The following is an 18,035-nucleotide window of genomic DNA, read 5'->3' as shown; positions in this document are numbered from 1 at the left end:
ATTGTTTAAGGCTTCTTTTAAAAAAAAAACAATGTGAAGTTAAGTTTGAAATAAATGAAAAAGAATGTGAAAATAGGCAAACAGGCGAAGGTGAGAACAAAATAGTCCATTTCATATACTTTTTTTCATAAAATTGGAGTTAAAAGTGAAGGGAAAAGTGTACCATAAAGAAATAAAATAAAATATAACTATCATAAAAATAAACATACAAGCACTCTCACATATAATAGTAACATATAAAAAAAATATACATTTTTTCTATTCCCTTTTCTAATTTATCCCTTTTATTTTCTTTCGCTTCTAATCCCTTAAGCCCTAAAATTTAAGAATCAACTTCACTGCAATTACAGTATAACCTTGAATTTTGTGTCACTTTCTTTTCTTTAAAAGTTATGGACACCTCATTTACTAGCTCTATTTTTTGACGACTCTTTGTTTGTGAATGATTACACTAATTATTGCATGTGTCATATTGAACATTCGTTTCTTTAAAGATACTTTAAAACCTATATTGGATCTTTGTTCACTATGGACGCAACTAATGAGAGCACCCCACGACTTTCCATGTGGTGGTCATTTAGAATTTTAAAAATAACTTTTAAGCAACCATTACAAAAGATATGCACAGTTTTTCAAATTTTAAGCAACTTTTTAGTCCAAAGTTTCACTCCTTTTTCGGATATTTCATATTTCAGTACTTATAAGACTTTCAATGCTTTCATAGAAGATAGTATCACATTATAAAAAGATATGCACAGTTTCTTTTTTAACAAATAAAATACAACTCATAAGATATTAGTTTCTGATCATACATGAAAAATAGTTCCTTATGATTTTATTTATTTTCATATTAAAATACACAATATCCATACTCCATATAAACATATACTGCATTAATGTGAGGATAGTGCAATTTCCTGCCCAAACATGACCTCTGTCAGTTTGTGGCTGATATATTCGACGCCTAAGTTGAGAATCGGTATTTGGTTGCTGCAGAAATATTCTTGTTGGATCGTTAGGATCAACATACCTGCATCATGTTTTCAAATATAAATCTTCGGTTTCTAGATTATAAACAATACAATCCATACACTAACAGACTAACCAAAAAAAACTAAATTTCAACGTTCACTTACGCATGTCTCATCATCTCATCGATAGGAGCCTGAGATACTGGCAGAGGATCGACACGAGATTCTGTAGGCGCACTAACACGTTGATTATACTGTCTCACTATAGCAATCAAATTAAAGAAAAGAGGAATGAATGTTCCACAGCCTCCCTCTTTGAATATGATCTTAAATGAGTGTGTGGAGTAAAGAGCTCTATGTTGATCAGCTGGGACTACCTATATTGCAATTTTAGAAAGTTACAAATTTTAGGACCAAAGATTTTGATACAACAATAAATAATTACATAATCTATAGGACCAAAATCAGGGTAGTAAATAATGAAAAATTAACTCACGGGTTCAACAAGTCCAGAAATATTATTGCAATGAAATATTGGTTGGTTAAATTTTTCACCATTGAGATACAGCTGCATAAGGACCAAGACATTGAAAATATCAAATATAGAGCATGTACGTAAATTGAATATTTATTGGCAATTGAGAAATAAAATATAAAATGCGAAATACATTTTATCCATTTCTAGTAAATAGCTCTTTCTCAACTTAACCCCCTAAGAAACGAAATAGCAACACACAAAACTATCTCAAATTTTGATTTCAAGTGAAAAAGTAATAGTTTGGAGGTTAAACTTAAGCCTTAAATAACAAGTATACGCATGCCAGGATTAATAACCTGACACACTAACATAATAAAACCTAAAGTTAGCAGGCCTTAAATAATAATGGCAATTTTTCTGTGAACAACCAACAGGCCTATAATGCACTCTCATGGCCCACATAGTAATCATAATTTCACATGGCTCATATAACAGGAGATATACAGGGCAACATGAATATATTTATAAACCCGATAATATGACATATATTTGTACAACCTCTACAATGATTCTATTCTGCTACTCATAAATAATCATAGTAACACAACAAGAACCTAAAACGGAAAATTTAGCCTGCTGGCAATTGGAAGCAGTGAAAGAATTGTATCACATACCAAAGGCATATCGAAAGTAAAATCTAATCCTGGAAACATTATTTTATTTTTATTAGTTTATAGACTTGACCTCCCTCGGTATTCACATTACTATATTATTGACTATCCAACACAACACAACAGAAGAGTTAAAAAATAAAAAAGATGAAGTGTAACTCAACTTCTGATGCAAAATCTCCATTTCAGCATAGCATTATAGTTTCAATTGATAAATGCATTTCCAACGAGAACAAAAACTACACATAAATGAGAAGCAACTCACTTGTTTTCTTCAGGAGGTGACAAAATGCAGCCACCAATGACACCAGACGGTGCTGCTTTTCAGAATCCAAAGTACCATTCTCCTTTATAATGTCCTATAACATCCAACGAAGATAATCAAACATGAAATCCGGAAGAAAAAACTCTAGAAACGCAAAAATCAAGTAGCAAATAGTAATAATATCGGGTCTGGAACATAGTTTTTTTATGAAGTAGTTGGGAAAAGTGAAGAGAGGAACTGAATACCTTGAGAAAGCGAGGAAAATCATGGAGAAGTGAAGCGAAGAGCAAAGGCGGAGACAAACCGGTGGAAACCAAAATACAATCGAGATCCATCGGAATGGCTGGAGGAGGCACTTGATCGAAGCTTTTCAATAATAAAGCATTGACTGAAACCATTCAAAGCACCTTCTGTAAGTTTATAGAAATTCAACTCACCATCATTATTGTCTTACATCAGTAAGATTATAGAAATTCAACTCACCATCAGCAAGATTTTCTAGACTAAGTCATTTCCTATCTTCAAAATTATATTTTGTTGACACTTAAAAAGTCTCAATGACCATTTTCAGAAATACAACAAACATTATGCATTGTGATGCCCAAGTTCACCTTTAGGTTGAAGCTTCAAAACACCGTTTGGAAGAATAGTTTCAGCATAAACCTATATCAAAATTTCCAAAACCTAAATCCAAGCCAAACATCAACAATTTCCAAATTGTAACCAAACAAGATCAAACTAAGAAATACATACAAGTAGAATGTAACACAAGGGCACTCGATAATATGCAGCAAGCGGCCCAACCTTCAAGAACATTGAAAATAAGAAAACTTAAGAACAAAAAGATAACATTCAAACCAACAAATCACAGTAACCACAAACAACTATAATCACCAAACCATGTAATTCATCCATAGCCAATTTCAGCGTGAGGACTCATATACGTATTAATCACGAAAACCTAGCTATTATATACGGCGAAAACTAACCGATTTGCCACTAAAATTCATGTAAGTTTGAGGCTTTGCCGGCAAAATAGGTGCTTCTCCTATAGAGCCTAATCCAATCAAGGAATTTGACTGTAACGTATTCACCAAAATCCCTTCATTTCGAGAAAGACTATCAATCATTTCAAATCCAACCTAAGAAGAAAAAATTACCATAAGATTAAATTCAGTAAATTGATTCAATTACTTTGAAAGCTAAAAAGGTTTTGCGTGCGATGATCGATCTATGTTTCAGAGATTTTGGTTTCGGAGATTTGTGCGATGGAGATTTGGGTTTCGGAGAGGTTGTGGGTGCCATGACAATAGTGAATTGAAAAGGTTGTATGTTAATTTACACCCATTAATATCATTTAACTAGACAAATAACACTTAATAAAATAAAATATAAAATAGATTGTGGTTGGTTAATAGGTGTAGAAGTAATATTTCAGATTACAAAATTAAATAATTTTTTTAAGTCTATTTAAATTTACACCCGTTTTAAGTTTAACGGGAGTAATACATATTTGATTATAATAATATTTTTAAATTACTCCCGTTTTTAAAAAATAAGGTATATATTGTCATGTGATAACACTTAAAATGACACTTTATTTACAAAATCGTCACTACAATTCTTATTTACACCCGATTTTTATATATCGGGTGTAAATTTAAAGATTACATTGTTCTTTTTGCACTAGTGAATAGAGAAAAAACAAGTAAAACAAAAATAGTAAAAGAAAAGAAATTAAGTAAAGTAGTAATACCATAAATATGAGAATCATCTCTACAAAGGTTATATTGTCTTTATCCATTATTGTTATTGTAGGAATCTTCTTTTCTGCCATCATGTATAAAAAAATAGAAAAGGATGGTGTCACCATCATTGGGGTGTGTCACCATTTTAGACAGCCTGTTGCAAATAGTTTTGAACGGATTGATAGTATTGTATGAATTATGTTATATAAGGTCTCCAGCTACGTAAAAAAATGAAGGTTTCAAAGCTTTGGTTTCGGGAAATGATGGTTGTAACTCAGGAACAACATCTATCATTAGCATAACGTCTTCGAATAAAAACCGTAATAATTAATAAGACACAAATTCATTTTTATTACTACAATTGATGGACCAATAAGACACATCGTTGAAAAAGGGTAATTAAAAGCATAGATTAAGGTCTTTTTTTGGTAAAAAAATATGGTGAAGTTAATGTGTAAATAAGTGAAGAGGAATTTTTAAAATAGGTGAATTGGTGAAGGTGAAAATAAAAGAGTCCATTTTATAGACTCTTTACATAAAATTGGAGGGAAAAGTACACTGAAAAGAACAATGAAATATAAGTATCGTCAAAAAAACATACAACCACTCACACAAAAATAAAAATGTCAGAATAAAAAAACTCTACACTCTGACTTTTGGCTTCATTGAATTTCATTACTACTTTTTCATTAATTATAACATTATATGGTAAAACCTAATACATATACTATAAAATAAAAAGTACTCCCTCCGTTTTTTATTATAAGTCGTTTTAGACTTTTCACACAGTTTAAGAAAAATAATTGTTGTATGAAAATGAGAAATTATGAAGGTTTTTACAAAATTATCCTTCATTAATGACATGTGGAAGATAAATTTATATAATTGAAAGGAGAGAGAATAATAAATATTTAGGGATATAATAGGAAAAATAGCATTAATTATTCATTGGAATTGTAAAACGACTTATATTTAAATACAAATTTTTTTCCAAAACGACTTATAATAAAAAACGGAGGGAGTACATAACAGACAAAAATAAAAAAAAAACATAAACGTATAAAAACATTTACATTTGTTCTTTTCCCTTTCCCTTTCCTACTTTATTCCTTTCATTCTTGTCCTTTTTTCTCTTCTAATCCCTTAAGTACCAAAACACAAAAAAATAATTTCAGTGAAACTACAATATAACCGTAAATTTTGTGTCACTTTTATTTCTTTAAAAATTCTGGACACCTCATATACTAGCTATAAAACTTTCACGATTCTTTGTTTTTGAATGATTACACTATTTATTGTATGTGTCAAGTTACACATTCTTTTGCTCTAATATACATTAAAATATATACCGACACTTTCATTACTAAGGTGACACTATAATGATAACTCTCATCAGATTGTCACTGGTGGTCATTTTGAATAAAAAATTACTCTTTGGCCTCCATTTGTTCACGAAAGTATGATTTCTTGTGTTGTTTCCTATTATTTCATGGAAGCAATCAGCCACTACAGTGAAGTTAACTCTAATCAAAACATATTTCGCAATCTCTCTTAGATGGAAATATGTATAGAAACAAATAAATACAATAGAGTAAAACGGAAAAAGTAAAATAAAATAAACTAACAAAATATTAATACCATAAATATGAGAACCATCCCCACAGAGCTTATATTCTTCGTGTTTACTATTTTTATCGTAGGAAGTTTCTATTATGCCCCCCATGTCCAATTAATAAAATAGAAAAGGATGGTGTCACCATCATTGGAGTGTGCCAACATTTTAGACAACATGCCGCAAATATTTCTCAATTGATTCATGGTATTCGTGAATTATGTAATATAAGATTTCCATCTACGGTAAAAAAAATGAAGGTTTCAAAGCTTTAACTTTGGGAAATGTTATGTGTAACACTAGAACATCATCTACCATTAGCATTACGTCTTCGGATAAAAAACCATAATAATTAATAACACATTGTTTCATTGTTATTGCTGCAAATACTAGACCAATAAGACATTGTGTTGAACAAGGCTAATCAAAAGCATTGATTAAGGCTTTTTTTTATAAAATACATTATGAAGTTAAGTTTGAAATAAATGAAGAGGAATGTGAAATTAGGTGAACAGGTGAAGGTGAATGTGAAGGTGAAGGTGAAGGTGAAGGTGAAAATAAAATAGTGCATTTTATAGACACTTTTCATAAAATTGGAGGTAAAAACACACAAAGATCAGAGGTAAAAGTACAAAAACATTGGAGGGAAAAGTGTACCATAAAGAAAAATAAAATATAAATATTGTAAAAATAAACATAGAGCCACCCTCACAAAAACAAAAATGTACTTAACATTTGAATTTATATATTTGTTTTATTTCTTCCTATTTATTTATATAAATCACCAAACATTTGTTTGATAGAAAAAAAACTCTAAACTCTAGTTTTTACGCTTTATTGAATTCCATGACTAATTCTCATTAATTTATAGTATCATATGGTAAAACCTAATACATATAGTGCAAAATAAAAAAAAAAATAATAGACAAAAATGAATAATAGTAACATATAAAAACATCTACATTTTTTCTTTTCCCTTTCCTAATTTATCCCCATTTTTCTTGACTTTTTTTCTCAATTCTAATCCCTTAAGCCCTCAACACTCCTTATTTTTGAGTGATTATACTATAATTGCATGTGTCAAGTTGCACCTTTGTTTGTTTAAAGATATAAAAGGAAAGTCTAAGGGTGGTGTTAATGCAAGGGAGGACATGTTAAAGATGGGAATAAGAACTGAATTGGGACCAGTGAAGAAAGGAAGACGAACATATCTACCACCTGCTGCTTTTACTCTATCTAGAAAGGAGAAAAAATATTGTGCAAGTTTCTAAGTGAAGTAAAAGTTCCAGAAGGATACTCTTCAAATATTAGAAGACTCGTGTCTATGAAAGACCTCAAGTTGAAGAGTTTAAAGACACATGATTGTCATGTTATAATGGAGCATTTTCTACCAATAGGTATATGTTCCATTTTGCCAGAAAAAGTAAGAAGCGCCATCACTAAATTGTGTTTTTTCTTTAGGTCAATCTGTAGTAAGGTGATCGATCCTGAGGTCTTACCAACACTGCAAAAAGAAATAGTTATTACCTTGTGTGAGCTTGAGATGTATTTTCCTCCCTCTTTTTTTGACATAATGGTACATCTAGTTGTTCATCTTGTGAAAGAGACACAGTTGTGTGGACCAGCTTATATGAGATGGATGTACCCTGCTGAACGTTATATGAAAATATTAAAAGGGTACGTGAAAAACCGGAGTCGCCCAGAGGGTTGTATTGTTGAACGATACATTATTGAAGAAGCGGTTGAGTTTTGTACTGAATATTTGTCCAATGTTCAATCCGTTGGGCTCCCCAAAACTCATATTTTTGAAAAAAAAAGGAAGGTAAACAATTAATTGGAAATAAAATTGTGACAGTATCAAGGGATGAACGAGAGCAAGTGCATTTGTATGTTCTGCACAATGACAGTGAGGTTGAGCCATATGTTGAAATGCACAAGGTTGTACTCCGAGGGCTAAATCAAAACAGAAATGAAAATTGGATAGTACGAGAGCACAATCAAAGTTTTATACAATGGTTTAAGGATCATATTTATTCAAAGCGCTCTTCAGATCCCGCTTCAATAACAGAAAGGTTGAGATGTTTGGCATATGGTCCAAGTTTGCATGTGTTTTCTCACAGCGCATGCGCAATAAATGGATACACATTTTATACCAAAGAACAAGATGATAAAAGCACTATGCAAAATAGTGGTGTCACCGTGCTAGCTGAAGCAATGCACATATCAAGTATGAAGGACTTAAACCCCAAATATGCAAATCTGTCATATTTTGGGGTTATTGAGCACATTTGGGTGTTTGATTACGAGAAGTTTAAGATTCCTATCTTTGGTTGCAAGTGGGTAAATAGTAGTGGCATACGAATGGATAAGTCAGGATTTCTGCAAGTTGATCTTAATAGGGTGGGGTACAAAGACGAGCCTTTTATTCTAGCATCTCAAGCTAAACAAGTGTTTTATGTCACTGACCCGACGAGTACGAAATGGTCTATAGTGCTTTTATCTAACAAAGTGGTTGATGATACCGGTGTAGATCAAGGTGATATTGATGATGAGAATCAGTCAAGTGTTAGACAGAATGATCAAGATGAGAATAGTATAACGGATGAATCATATATCAGAAAGGATCATGATGAGGGAATTTGGATCAATTCTGACGTCCGCATTACTAAGAAACAAGTAATTCGTATTTCAACCAAGAAAAGAAAGAGATGTTAGTGAAAGAAGTAATATCATAAAATATTATATATTATGTCATTGTCAATAAATTTATGTGCGTATTTGGTTCGTGTGAGTGATATTTAGTACCTATTTTTTGTTTTATTTTCATTGTTCATCGTGTTATCCTGTGATTACTATATGATAATATTTGATAATGTAACTATGTGAGTGTTACTAGTATGTCTGAATGTGTTAATCAATAAATTATTATGTATAGTGTAATCTTATGATGTAATAAGTTTATGTATTATATTCAATTGATTATGGAATTTTATGAGTGTCATTGATTATGTTTTTCTTATTATAGGTTAATTAGATGGCTAGTAACGAGGATCAACCACATGATGATGATATTGATGATGGAGATCATGAGGACATTGTTGATCAGGAAGCGGAAATTAGAAGAGGAATAACACTTATGAAGAAAGTCATTCAGAATAGAGACCGAGGCATACTATTAGATGCGCATTGGAGCGAAAGTGGCCTACTAATTGAGCCTAACGGTTCAAAGATTACAAGTTTTATTGGTGCACTCGTAAGGAATGCAATTCCAATTACTTGTGATGAATGGAGAGATACAAATTTGAAAGAAGCTAAAGACAAACTTTGGATGGAGATACATGTACCATATGTGATGTTATTTGTTTTTAATGACGATTACATCTTTAAATTACTTGTACTAACACACTGTGTATGTTTTTCGTAGAGGAGTTTCAACGACATGGAGGATAATAGAAGAAAAATTAGTCTCAAGTTGGCCGGAAGACTACTAAGAGGGTTTAGGACTTTTTTAACTAGGAGATATCTTAGGGATGCGAATAAAAATTTTGTTGATGCAGAGTATCCAAAAAGATATAGCAGTTTGATTGCACCTGAAGAATGGGAAACGTTTAAAGAAAAATGAAAAAACCCAAAATTTCAGAGTAGAAGTGAAACAAATCGGCAAAGAGCATCAGGTCCTCCATATCCATACAGAAAAGGGCGTATGGGATATGGACACTTGGAACAGTCTATTGTAAGTATATATAAATTTCAATGTTATACTTGTTCATCGTGAGTTATATTTGATCATATTATTTGGCTTAATGTGTAGTTAACAAGGGAGAGTAGTTCTGAAACATCTGTTCCACCACATGTTTTGTGGAAGGAAGCCCGCGTGGGAAAGGATGGAGTTGTCAAAGAAGATGTTCAAAAAGTTTTTGAAAAATGCGTAAGTATAGCATTATTTCTTTAATTAAATCAAAAGTTAAGTAAAATTTTAATAAGACAAATTTTGAATATTCATATGAATTTCAGGAGACTCTATCCCAGTCTATATCTCCAGATGAAGGCAATGATTGCAGGAGCATACTTAGCCGCGCATTAGATGTTCCTGAATATTCTAGTCGGGTGAGGGGAAAGGGATTTGGAATCACTCCAACATCCTTGAAGATGAAAAAACAGAAGGCTCCTAGCAATAGAGAACTGCAGGAAACCTTGTATGCACTACAAGCTGAAGTCCGCGAATTGAAAAGGGAAAAAGAATTAAGAGAGCAAGCTTCAGGTTGTAAAGCTACTAGTGACAAAGGTAGTATCGGTTGTAATTTTCAACCGAATCTTCCAGAGGTAATTATATATATTATTATGAAATTAAAGTAGCTTAATTTATTTAATTGAAATATATACACAATAACAATTTGAAATTTATTATTGGTTTTAGGGCATTTCACCTTGCCAACTCTACTTATCGTCACCGACTTATCGGATGGTTGGCAAGGGAAAAGTGCATAATACTTTGGGAGAATTACTTCACACTAGACCGCTCCCTACTGGCTGTTTAAAAGTATCAGTTGACATTGCTTTAGAGAAGGATGCGTTATTACCGCATCCTGACGATGTTTCGGATGCCACATTGGTGGGAGATGCAATAGGTTCGTTTGTTGCATGACCGTCAAGCCTTATTAGTGTAGATGATGAGGTATGCTAAAAACCATATATATATATATATATATATGAATCTTTGAGTATTCAAAGTTTTTACGCGCATTTTACGCACATTTGTTTTTACATGGTTATGTTAATAAGACTCCAACAAAATCCAAAGCAAAAGACAAGGAGCCTCCGCGGAAAATCGAGTCAGTTGCATCAATAAAACAGGTACATCACAATTATATGATATTTATGCATGAAAAATGTTAATTCGTGATCTTATATTTCACCTAACTAATTATATGATCTTTAATTAGATGCATGCTAAAGAGATTGAAGATGTCAGTAAGGGTAAGAAGCCTGAAAAGGTTGTTGCTAAGATCGCGGCTAAGAAAAAACCTAATCCCAGTAAGTTTAGGTCGTGCCTTTTAACTTCTTTAGAACTCTCTGATATTCCGCAAGGAAACACCCGTCTTGTACCTATGGAGGAAGATGTGTTTGGTATTGAGCATCAAGAAACAATTGGTATGGAGGATTTTGAACAAATTTTTGAACATACGCAATTAGGCCTCAGTGTTATTGATACATACATAAGGTATATTCGATCTAATTTGTTTAATTAAATGAACAATTCATTTACTCATTTCAAATGTTAATGAGGTCTTTTATTTAAGGTTTTTGTATGAAAAATTGATGCACCTGACTGGATTGAGGCAAAGATTCGCTTTCTTAGCTCCCTTCATTACCAACTTAGGGTTAATCATATCTAAACCGGATGAAGTCATGGCGTATGTACTCAACCGTTTTATGGCCAGCATAAATTCAGAAAAGTTGTTCTTTCTACCATTTAATACCGGCAACGGGTTAGACTTTAATTCTAAATTCATCTATTATAATTTTTCATATTTTTACATTGTGTAAAAAGTTTTCATCTCACATTTGTTTTGCCTTACAGTGGACATTGGTTGTTGGTCGCGATTAATCCTATCAGTGAAGTTGTATATTTTCTGGATTCCTTACACAATCCAGTTAGTACATACGAAGCTATGAAGAAGTTGGTTGATACGTAAGTGAGATTGTTCTAAATATTCGTGTGTATATTTATTTATTTATGGGAATTGTTTTAAATTATGCGTTTATGTTTTATTAGCGTTATACAAGTTTTTCGAGCACAAAGAGGAAGTCAAGTACCAAAGAGTAAAGCCAACAACATCACATGGATTCAAGTGGAGGTATATTAATTAATTATCACAATTTTGATTATATAAATAGTGATGATATATACGTGATAAAACTTAGCCCTTATCCATATTTTCTTTCCATGTGTAGTGTCCTGGGCAGCGTAATGAAGTAGATTGCGGTTTTTACATGTTGCAGTTTATGAAAGAAATTCTTCTTTCGAATCAAATAGAGATTCCGTCCAAGGTATGGATTTCTAACTTAAGAGTTATTTTAATATTTAACACATATTTCTCATATTATTAAATAGTTTTAACTTAAACATACCATGTTATATTATTTTGTAGTATTTTGATGACTTCAAGTGTGCTACTTACTGATCAGTGCATATTTATGCACATTCTCCTATATTTTTACTTAGGCATTTCTTTACTTTACCTTGGTTATTTTTCTATTTTAATGTGTTTTTATAATTTAGTTTATTTTTGCCTTTATTTGATTTTCGCACTTAATTTTCAGCATTAGCAGTCTGCACTAAAATGATCATAACTGGAGCTACGGGAATCCGATTGAGGCGTTCTAATAATCGCCGGAAAGCTAAGAAAGAGAGCTACGACTTTCATGTTGGAGTCAAAGTCAGATTCGGAACCTATATTTCCCAGATTTGCGTTTGAAGCTGCAACACTATTTTATTTTCAGTTTTTGGGTCGTTAAGTAGTGGGCCTGGGTTTTGTAATTTGACCCAGTTGGGTCGAAAACGTTTTTGGCTGATGTACCTAGGGCTGGCCGCCACTGTTCATTATCACCATACACTTTTCACCAAATAATTTTGAGACCTTTTTTTTGCCACAAATTTTACTTTTGGTTTCATGATTAGAATGAAGAACTAATTCCCGAAGGCAAATCCTACTGCTTATGGGTTTCATTGCTTTGAGGTTATTCTAATACTAATTTAAATTCGATTTATGTTCAATTCTTTTCTATGAAATCATTTTCTTAATTTGATTACAATTGTTTGCTTAATTCGATTGTTGTTCATAGAATATAATTGATTAAATTCGATTGTATGCATGTTCCTAAATTTAATTGCGTGTTATCGTTTGCTTAATTCGTTAACTCGTCATATTCTTAACCGTTTGCTTAATTCGGTAAATAGGAACATAACTCGTATGATTTTGATGAGCGCTTGTCTGATTAATCTCATAATCGAATATGATTGAAGTCGTTTAGGGATTGGTGTTATTATAACCGATGATAAGTCGGAACCCGAATCAGTAGGATTAGTCGTTTAGCTTATTTTGATAATCACTTAATTTACTCTGTTTTATAAATTGATTCTAAAACAACCCCCCTAAATCGATTTACCTTTGGTTAATAATCAACGAGAATCCTTGCGATACGATACTTGAGTCACTTGTCGCTATCTACGGTTTTTTCAAAATAACGCGTTTTGATCCGTGCGCGACAGCGGATCAAATTGGCGCCGATGCCGGGGATTCTTATCATTATTAACTAATTCTAGAGTCTTAGGTTAAGTGTTTGTGCGTTTAGGCCATAGGTTCCTTGCGGTTTCGGCCACAACGCCTTTTTGAGTCGAAAAAATAGTTTTTTTTGGAAATTGAGTCTGATCGATAATCTGTTTTTTGCCTACTGGGAGCAAAACAATTGTGCGATCAATACTCCCTTACTCTAATAGAGTAAGGGAATTCGACTCCAAATCGCCAAATTCATCGTTTTTCTATTTTTAATGAATTTTTTACTGTTTTCATAGAGTCGAAAAAATCCAAAAAAATTCCCAAAATTCTTATTTGTATTAGTTAGAATAAATTTAGTGTTTTTATATTTTTATGAATTTATTTTAACCGTTTTTCTTCTTTCTATTTGTTTTTGCCTGTTTGGGTCATAGTTGGTATTTCTGTGTTTGTTGATAACATGGCTGAACAAAGAACCTTAAGGCAGTTGGCTGCCCCTGATGCGAACTTATGCATTGAGTATCCTGATGTTGATGTACCTTTTGAATTGAAATCTGGATTAATACATTTGTTGCCTAGGTTTAATGGTTTTGCAGGTGAGGATCCGCATAAGCATCTGAATGAATTTGAGGTTATGTGTTGTGCACCTTCTGAACCTTCACTAGAGGATATTGTCAAAGAAATGGCTGCAAATAATCTTCAGTATCAACAACAAATAGATTCTACTCTTCAGACTTTGCAAACACAAATTGGACAACTTGCCACTTTATTGAATGCCATGCAGCAAGCTCAAGGATCAAACCAACAACCCTTGGAAGAGCATTCTGTTTTTCAAATAGAGTTGCTTTCTGAAAATGTTGATGATACTTGTAATGATTTGTTTGCATATGATTTTCCATCACTGTCTGATTTTGATGATGTTTACTCATGTTCTGATTGTACTGACACTAACATTTGTGTTGTATGTGCTGAGATTGATGTTGCCTTGAAGGGTAACATATTTACTACAGGTGAAGTTCTTATTGATAAAGTTGTTTATGCAGCTGATACTCTTGATATCCTGGCTACCCCAAGCACTCCTTCCATTGAGCACCCACCTTCCCCCGAGTTGAAACAACTTCCTGAAAATTTGAAATACGCTTATTTAGAGAGTAGTGAAAAACTCCCAGGTATAATTTCTTCTAACGTTGATTTTGATCAAGAAAATAAGCTATTGCGGGTTTTGAAGAAGCATAACAAGGTGATTGGGTGGACTTTGATCGAAATTCTCGATATTAGCCCATCTATGATTTTGCATAGGGTCTCAATTGAAGAGGAAGATGAAACAAAAGTAGTGAGGCAGCTCCTCAATCTTTTGAACTTTGGTGTTGTAGAAAAGATCACGTGCCCATTCAAAACTTTTATTTATCGAAGATTCTTCTTTGATCCTGGAATAAAAGGCGAAGGCACTAATAAAAATTTCATATTCCATGGACATTACCCAAAGCTACTCCATGAGATCCCCACTTTGGAAGAAGAAAATGTAGAATATATCTCTCTGGGAAAGGCTGTTTATGTGATCACATATCCTCCTTGACTACTCGGGTGTGTTCTGTCCTTTCTCTCACTCTTATTTTGTAATTATGTCCTTTCATTGAGGACAATGCTTGTTTTAGTATGGGGGAGGGAATTCTTTGTTTTATTTTGTTTTATTTTCTTGTTTTGTTTTCAGTTAAAATAAATAAATATGCATCGTTTTGAAAGTTTTAGGCTATAGACTGATTTGAGTCGAGTTTGCGGAGACCTGGGAAAAATTCACAAGATCGGTATCGTTTTAACACCGTAAGTCTCATGTATATGGAAATTGATTTGAATTTTTTATTATGTTTTAGCCTTAAATTCTCATTCTCTGACAGCTCTTGAGTAGTTTATTTCAGCAGTCGGCACCATCTCTCACACACTTTATGCAGGAAAGCCGATGAATATAAGTGAGTGTTCCAAAAAAAAGGAAAAAGGGAATGCACCTTCTAAGTTTGGCGACCCTCATCCGGTCACTTAACCCAACGGATGTAGAACCTTCAAAAAAAAAGTTGATAATAAAACTCGTTGTTAGTTGGTTCAGCGGTTTCTGGTGCTGAACTTGATAGGGAGGATTACGGTCCGATCCCTGCAACTACAACTGAGTAAACAAAGGGTTATGCCACGTAAGTACCAGAACCCCGTGCAGAAAAGGATCAGAGTCACTAACCGGTCGTCTTGCTATAAGTGTGTGGAGATAACGGGCTTAATGTGATTGCGCCTGAATGAAAAAGAGCAAAAAGGATTAGTAAGTTAGGCTATGGTATAATAATATGATTTGAATTGGTTTTTGTATTTAGGAGGCTTATATCTTCATATTTGTGGTTAGTGTTCTTACGATGTCCTTAATGTGCAAGACTAGTACTTATCGATGCAAACTTAACCGAAGAAGACTTTTAGCCTGGAATGAGTAACTGTTGATGTGTTTGTGCTTTCTTTGTTTTGATTTTATTTTGCTCGGAGTGCAAAAGTTCAAGTGTGGGGGAATTTGATCAGTGCATATTTATGCACATTATCCTATATTTTTACTTAGTCATTTCTTTACTTTACCTTGGTTATTTTTCTATTTTAATGTGTTTTTATAATTTAGTTTATTTTTGCCTTTATTTGATTTTTGCACTTAATTTTCAGCATTAGCAGTCTGCACTAAAATGATCATAACTGGAGCTACGGGAATCCGATTGAGGCGTTCTAATAATCGCCGGAAAGCTAAGAAAGAGAGCTACGATTTTTGTGTTGGAGTCAAAGTCAGATTCGGAACCTATATTTCCCAGATTTGCGTTTGAAGCTGCAACACTATTTTATTTTCAGTTTTTGGGTCGTTAAGTAGTGGGCCTGGGTTTTGTAATTTGACCCAGTTGGGTCGAAAACGTTTTTGGCTGATGTACCTAGGGCTGGCCGCCACTGTTCATTATCACCATACACTTTTCACCAAATAATTTTGAGACCTTTTTTTTGCCACAAATTTTACTTTTGGTTTCATGATTAGAATGAAGAACTAATTTCCGAAGGCAAATCCTACTGCTTATGGGTTTCATTGCTTTGAGGTTATTCTAATACTAATTTAAATTCGATTTCTGTTCAATTCTTTTCTATGAAATCATTTGCTTAATTTGATTACAATTGTTTGCTTAATTCGATTGTTGTTCATAGAATAGAATTGATTAAATTCGATTGTATGCATGTTCCTAAATTTAATTGCGTGTTATCGTTTGCTTAATTCGTTAACTCGTCATATTCTTAACCGTTTGCTTAATTCGATAAACAGGAACATAACTCGTATGATTTTGATGAGCGCTTGTCTGATTAATCTCATAATCGAATAGGATTGAAGCCGTTTAGGGATTGGTGTTATTATAACCGATGATAAGTCGGAACCCGAATCAGTAGGATTAGTCGTTTAGCTTATTTTGATAATCACTTAATTTACTCTGTTTTATAAATTAAATCTAAAACAACCCCCTAAATCGATTTACCTTTGGTTAATAATAAACGAGAATCCTTGCGATACGATACTCGAGTCACTTGTCGCTATCTACGGTTTTTTCAAAATAACTCGTTTTGTTCCGTGCGCGACAGCGGATCACTTACTCAAAATCTAAGTTGGATGAACTTAGGGAGGAATGGTGTCAATTCATGATTGAGTTGAAAGTTGTATAGGTATACTGAAATCTTACTATAATTGATGAGAATTTTGAGTATAGCCAAGTGCATGTTGCAATATTTGATTTATCTACATAGATTATTTAGTGATATGTAGGCCGTTTGAAATACATTCGTGGAAAATGTAGAATGGTTTTATATACACTAATGTAGAATGTTTTTCACCTTTATATTATTTTGTTTTTGGTTTTCTGTTATTCTGTTTTGTGATTATAATGGTTAATTTGATGCAATTGCAGGATATTGAAGGGTAAAAAGGTTAGCTGGCAAGAAGAAAAAGTAGATATTTAGCATCCTTTTGACTTGTGTAAAAAATAACAATGTTTTGGATAATGCAATTGTTTTCATTGAATTGGATGTAATTTTGTTGTTGTTTATTAATATATTCTTAGCATATAAAAAATTCAAAGTTTATTCGTATATATATATATATATATATATATATTCTTAGCATCTTAGCTCTGAAAAATAGAGTTTTTTTGTTGTTTATAGGTGAAATCTGGTAATGGTATATTGTACAGGTGCAAAATGTGGTGAAAACCTGGGGCAAGCCTTTTTTAAATAGATCCATGTAAAAATTTCGTGGACATTAGACAACACTTTAAAAGAGAAGCGCTGCCTAAAAGCTATTTAAAAACTTTGTTTCAAAAAAGCGCTGCCTAAAGGGGGCCTTTAACAGCGCATTTAAGAAAAAAGCGTTGGCTAAAGTGGTCCTTTAGCAGCGCTTGAGGGAAAAGCGCTACCTAAAGGTGGCCTTTAGCAGCGCTTTTAAGAGGCTTTTTCTTAAAAATTGTTTCAGAAAAGCGCTATCTAAAGGGGGTCTTTAGCAGCGCTTTGGATATAAAAGTGTTGTCTAAAGTGGGCCTTTAACAGCGCTTTATAGGTAAAAGTGCTGACTAAAGGGTGCCTTTAGCAACGTTTTCAAGGTGAAAAAAAGCGCTGCCTTTACCTACGGCAGCGGGGGAATAGATAGCGCTTTTAAGCGCTGCCTAAAGCCAAAAAAAGCGTTGTCTATGTGCTTGTTTGGCGTAGTGATTGGATCTTTCTTCACTATGGGTGGCACTAATGAGAACATCTAACGGCTTGCCTCGTGGAGTTCTTGTGTTTTCTCACTTCCCTTACATTTTACTTTTTGCAATTTAGTTTTTGAATTTTATTTTATGTTTCTTATTTCTAAAACCTTTTCTAAAATGTTTTTAAACTTCAGAATTAATTCTTAAATTTTTTCAAAGTCTAGTTTTTTTAAACACACATTTCACCCTCTCCCCATTTTCTGCCCTTGTTAGGATTGGA

At 33.0% G+C, this 18,035-nt stretch overlaps 3 protein-coding genes and 1 long non-coding RNA gene across 4 annotated transcripts; 3 read left to right on the top strand and 1 right to left on the bottom strand.

Moving 5' to 3' along the window:
• Positions 1–716: 716 nt before the first annotated feature.
• LOC131649446 (uncharacterized) lies at positions 717–9,428 on the bottom strand. Its single transcript, XM_058919407.1, has 7 exons — positions 9,374–9,428; positions 9,185–9,257; positions 4,735–4,739; positions 2,124–2,146; positions 1,468–1,539; positions 1,137–1,348; positions 717–1,030 (listed from the first exon to the last, which is right to left on the bottom strand). The coding sequence occupies exons 1-7, from the start codon at positions 9,426–9,428 to the stop codon at positions 796–798; spliced, it is 675 nt and encodes a 224-aa protein (XP_058775390.1). The 3' UTR covers positions 717–795.
• Positions 9,429–9,448: 20 nt separating this feature from the next.
• LOC131648724 (uncharacterized) lies at positions 9,449–10,661 on the top strand. The gene is made up of 5 exons (XM_058918699.1): positions 9,449–9,478; positions 9,557–9,673; positions 9,760–10,068; positions 10,163–10,420; positions 10,528–10,661. The coding sequence occupies exons 1-4, from the start codon at positions 9,449–9,451 to the stop codon at positions 10,388–10,390; spliced, it is 684 nt and encodes a 227-aa protein (XP_058774682.1). The 3' UTR covers positions 10,391–10,420; positions 10,528–10,661.
• Positions 10,491–11,930, top strand: LOC131647871 (uncharacterized). The gene is made up of 7 exons (XM_058917985.1): positions 10,491–10,599; positions 10,689–10,966; positions 11,046–11,234; positions 11,327–11,437; positions 11,522–11,603; positions 11,701–11,796; positions 11,898–11,930. The coding sequence occupies exons 2-7, from the start codon at positions 10,689–10,691 to the stop codon at positions 11,928–11,930; spliced, it is 789 nt and encodes a 262-aa protein (XP_058773968.1). The 5' UTR covers positions 10,491–10,599.
• A 4,749-nt stretch (positions 11,931–16,679) lies between these two features.
• On the top strand, positions 16,680–17,162 carry LOC131599984 (uncharacterized). The gene is made up of 2 exons (XR_009282972.1): positions 16,680–16,739; positions 16,982–17,162. It is a non-coding gene; the product is annotated as an uncharacterized LOC131599984 (long non-coding RNA).
• The last annotated feature ends 873 nt before the right edge of the window (positions 17,163–18,035 follow it).

This window comes from Vicia villosa, linkage group LG1 (assembly GCF_029867415.1).
Source record: "Vicia villosa cultivar HV-30 ecotype Madison, WI linkage group LG1, Vvil1.0, whole genome shotgun sequence".
NCBI lineage: Eukaryota > Viridiplantae > Streptophyta > Magnoliopsida > Fabales > Fabaceae > Vicia > Vicia villosa.
This window is presented reverse-complemented; position numbering and strand designations above follow the sequence as displayed.

Coding starts and splice junctions, on each gene's coding strand:
- LOC131649446 (XM_058919407.1), bottom strand. CDS start 9,428: ATGGAGGACCTGATGCTCTTTGCCGATTTGTTTCACTTCTACTCTGAA. Junction 9,258..9,373: donor CTTCTACTCTGAAATTTTGG/GTTTTTTCATTT, acceptor GATATCTCCTAG/TTAAAAAAGTCCTAAACCCT. Junction 1,540..2,123: donor TTACTTTCGATATGCCTTTG/GTATGTGATACA, acceptor GTCCTTATGCAG/CTGTATCTCAATGGTGAAAA.
- LOC131647871 (XM_058917985.1), top strand. CDS start 10,689: ATGCATGCTAAAGAGATTGAAGATGTCAGTAAGGGTAAGAAGCCTGAA. Junction 11,438..11,521: donor ATGAAGAAGTTGGTTGATAC/GTAAGTGAGATT, acceptor ATGTTTTATTAG/CGTTATACAAGTTTTTCGAG. Junction 11,797..11,897: donor AAATAGAGATTCCGTCCAAG/GTATGGATTTCT, acceptor ATTATTTTGTAG/TATTTTGATGACTTCAAGTG.
- LOC131648724 (XM_058918699.1), top strand. CDS start 9,449: ATGGGATATGGACACTTGGAACAGTCTATT. Junction 9,674..9,759: donor AAAAAGTTTTTGAAAAATGC/GTAAGTATAGCA, acceptor TATGAATTTCAG/GAGACTCTATCCCAGTCTAT. Junction 10,069..10,162: donor TTCAACCGAATCTTCCAGAG/GTAATTATATAT, acceptor TATTGGTTTTAG/GGCATTTCACCTTGCCAACT.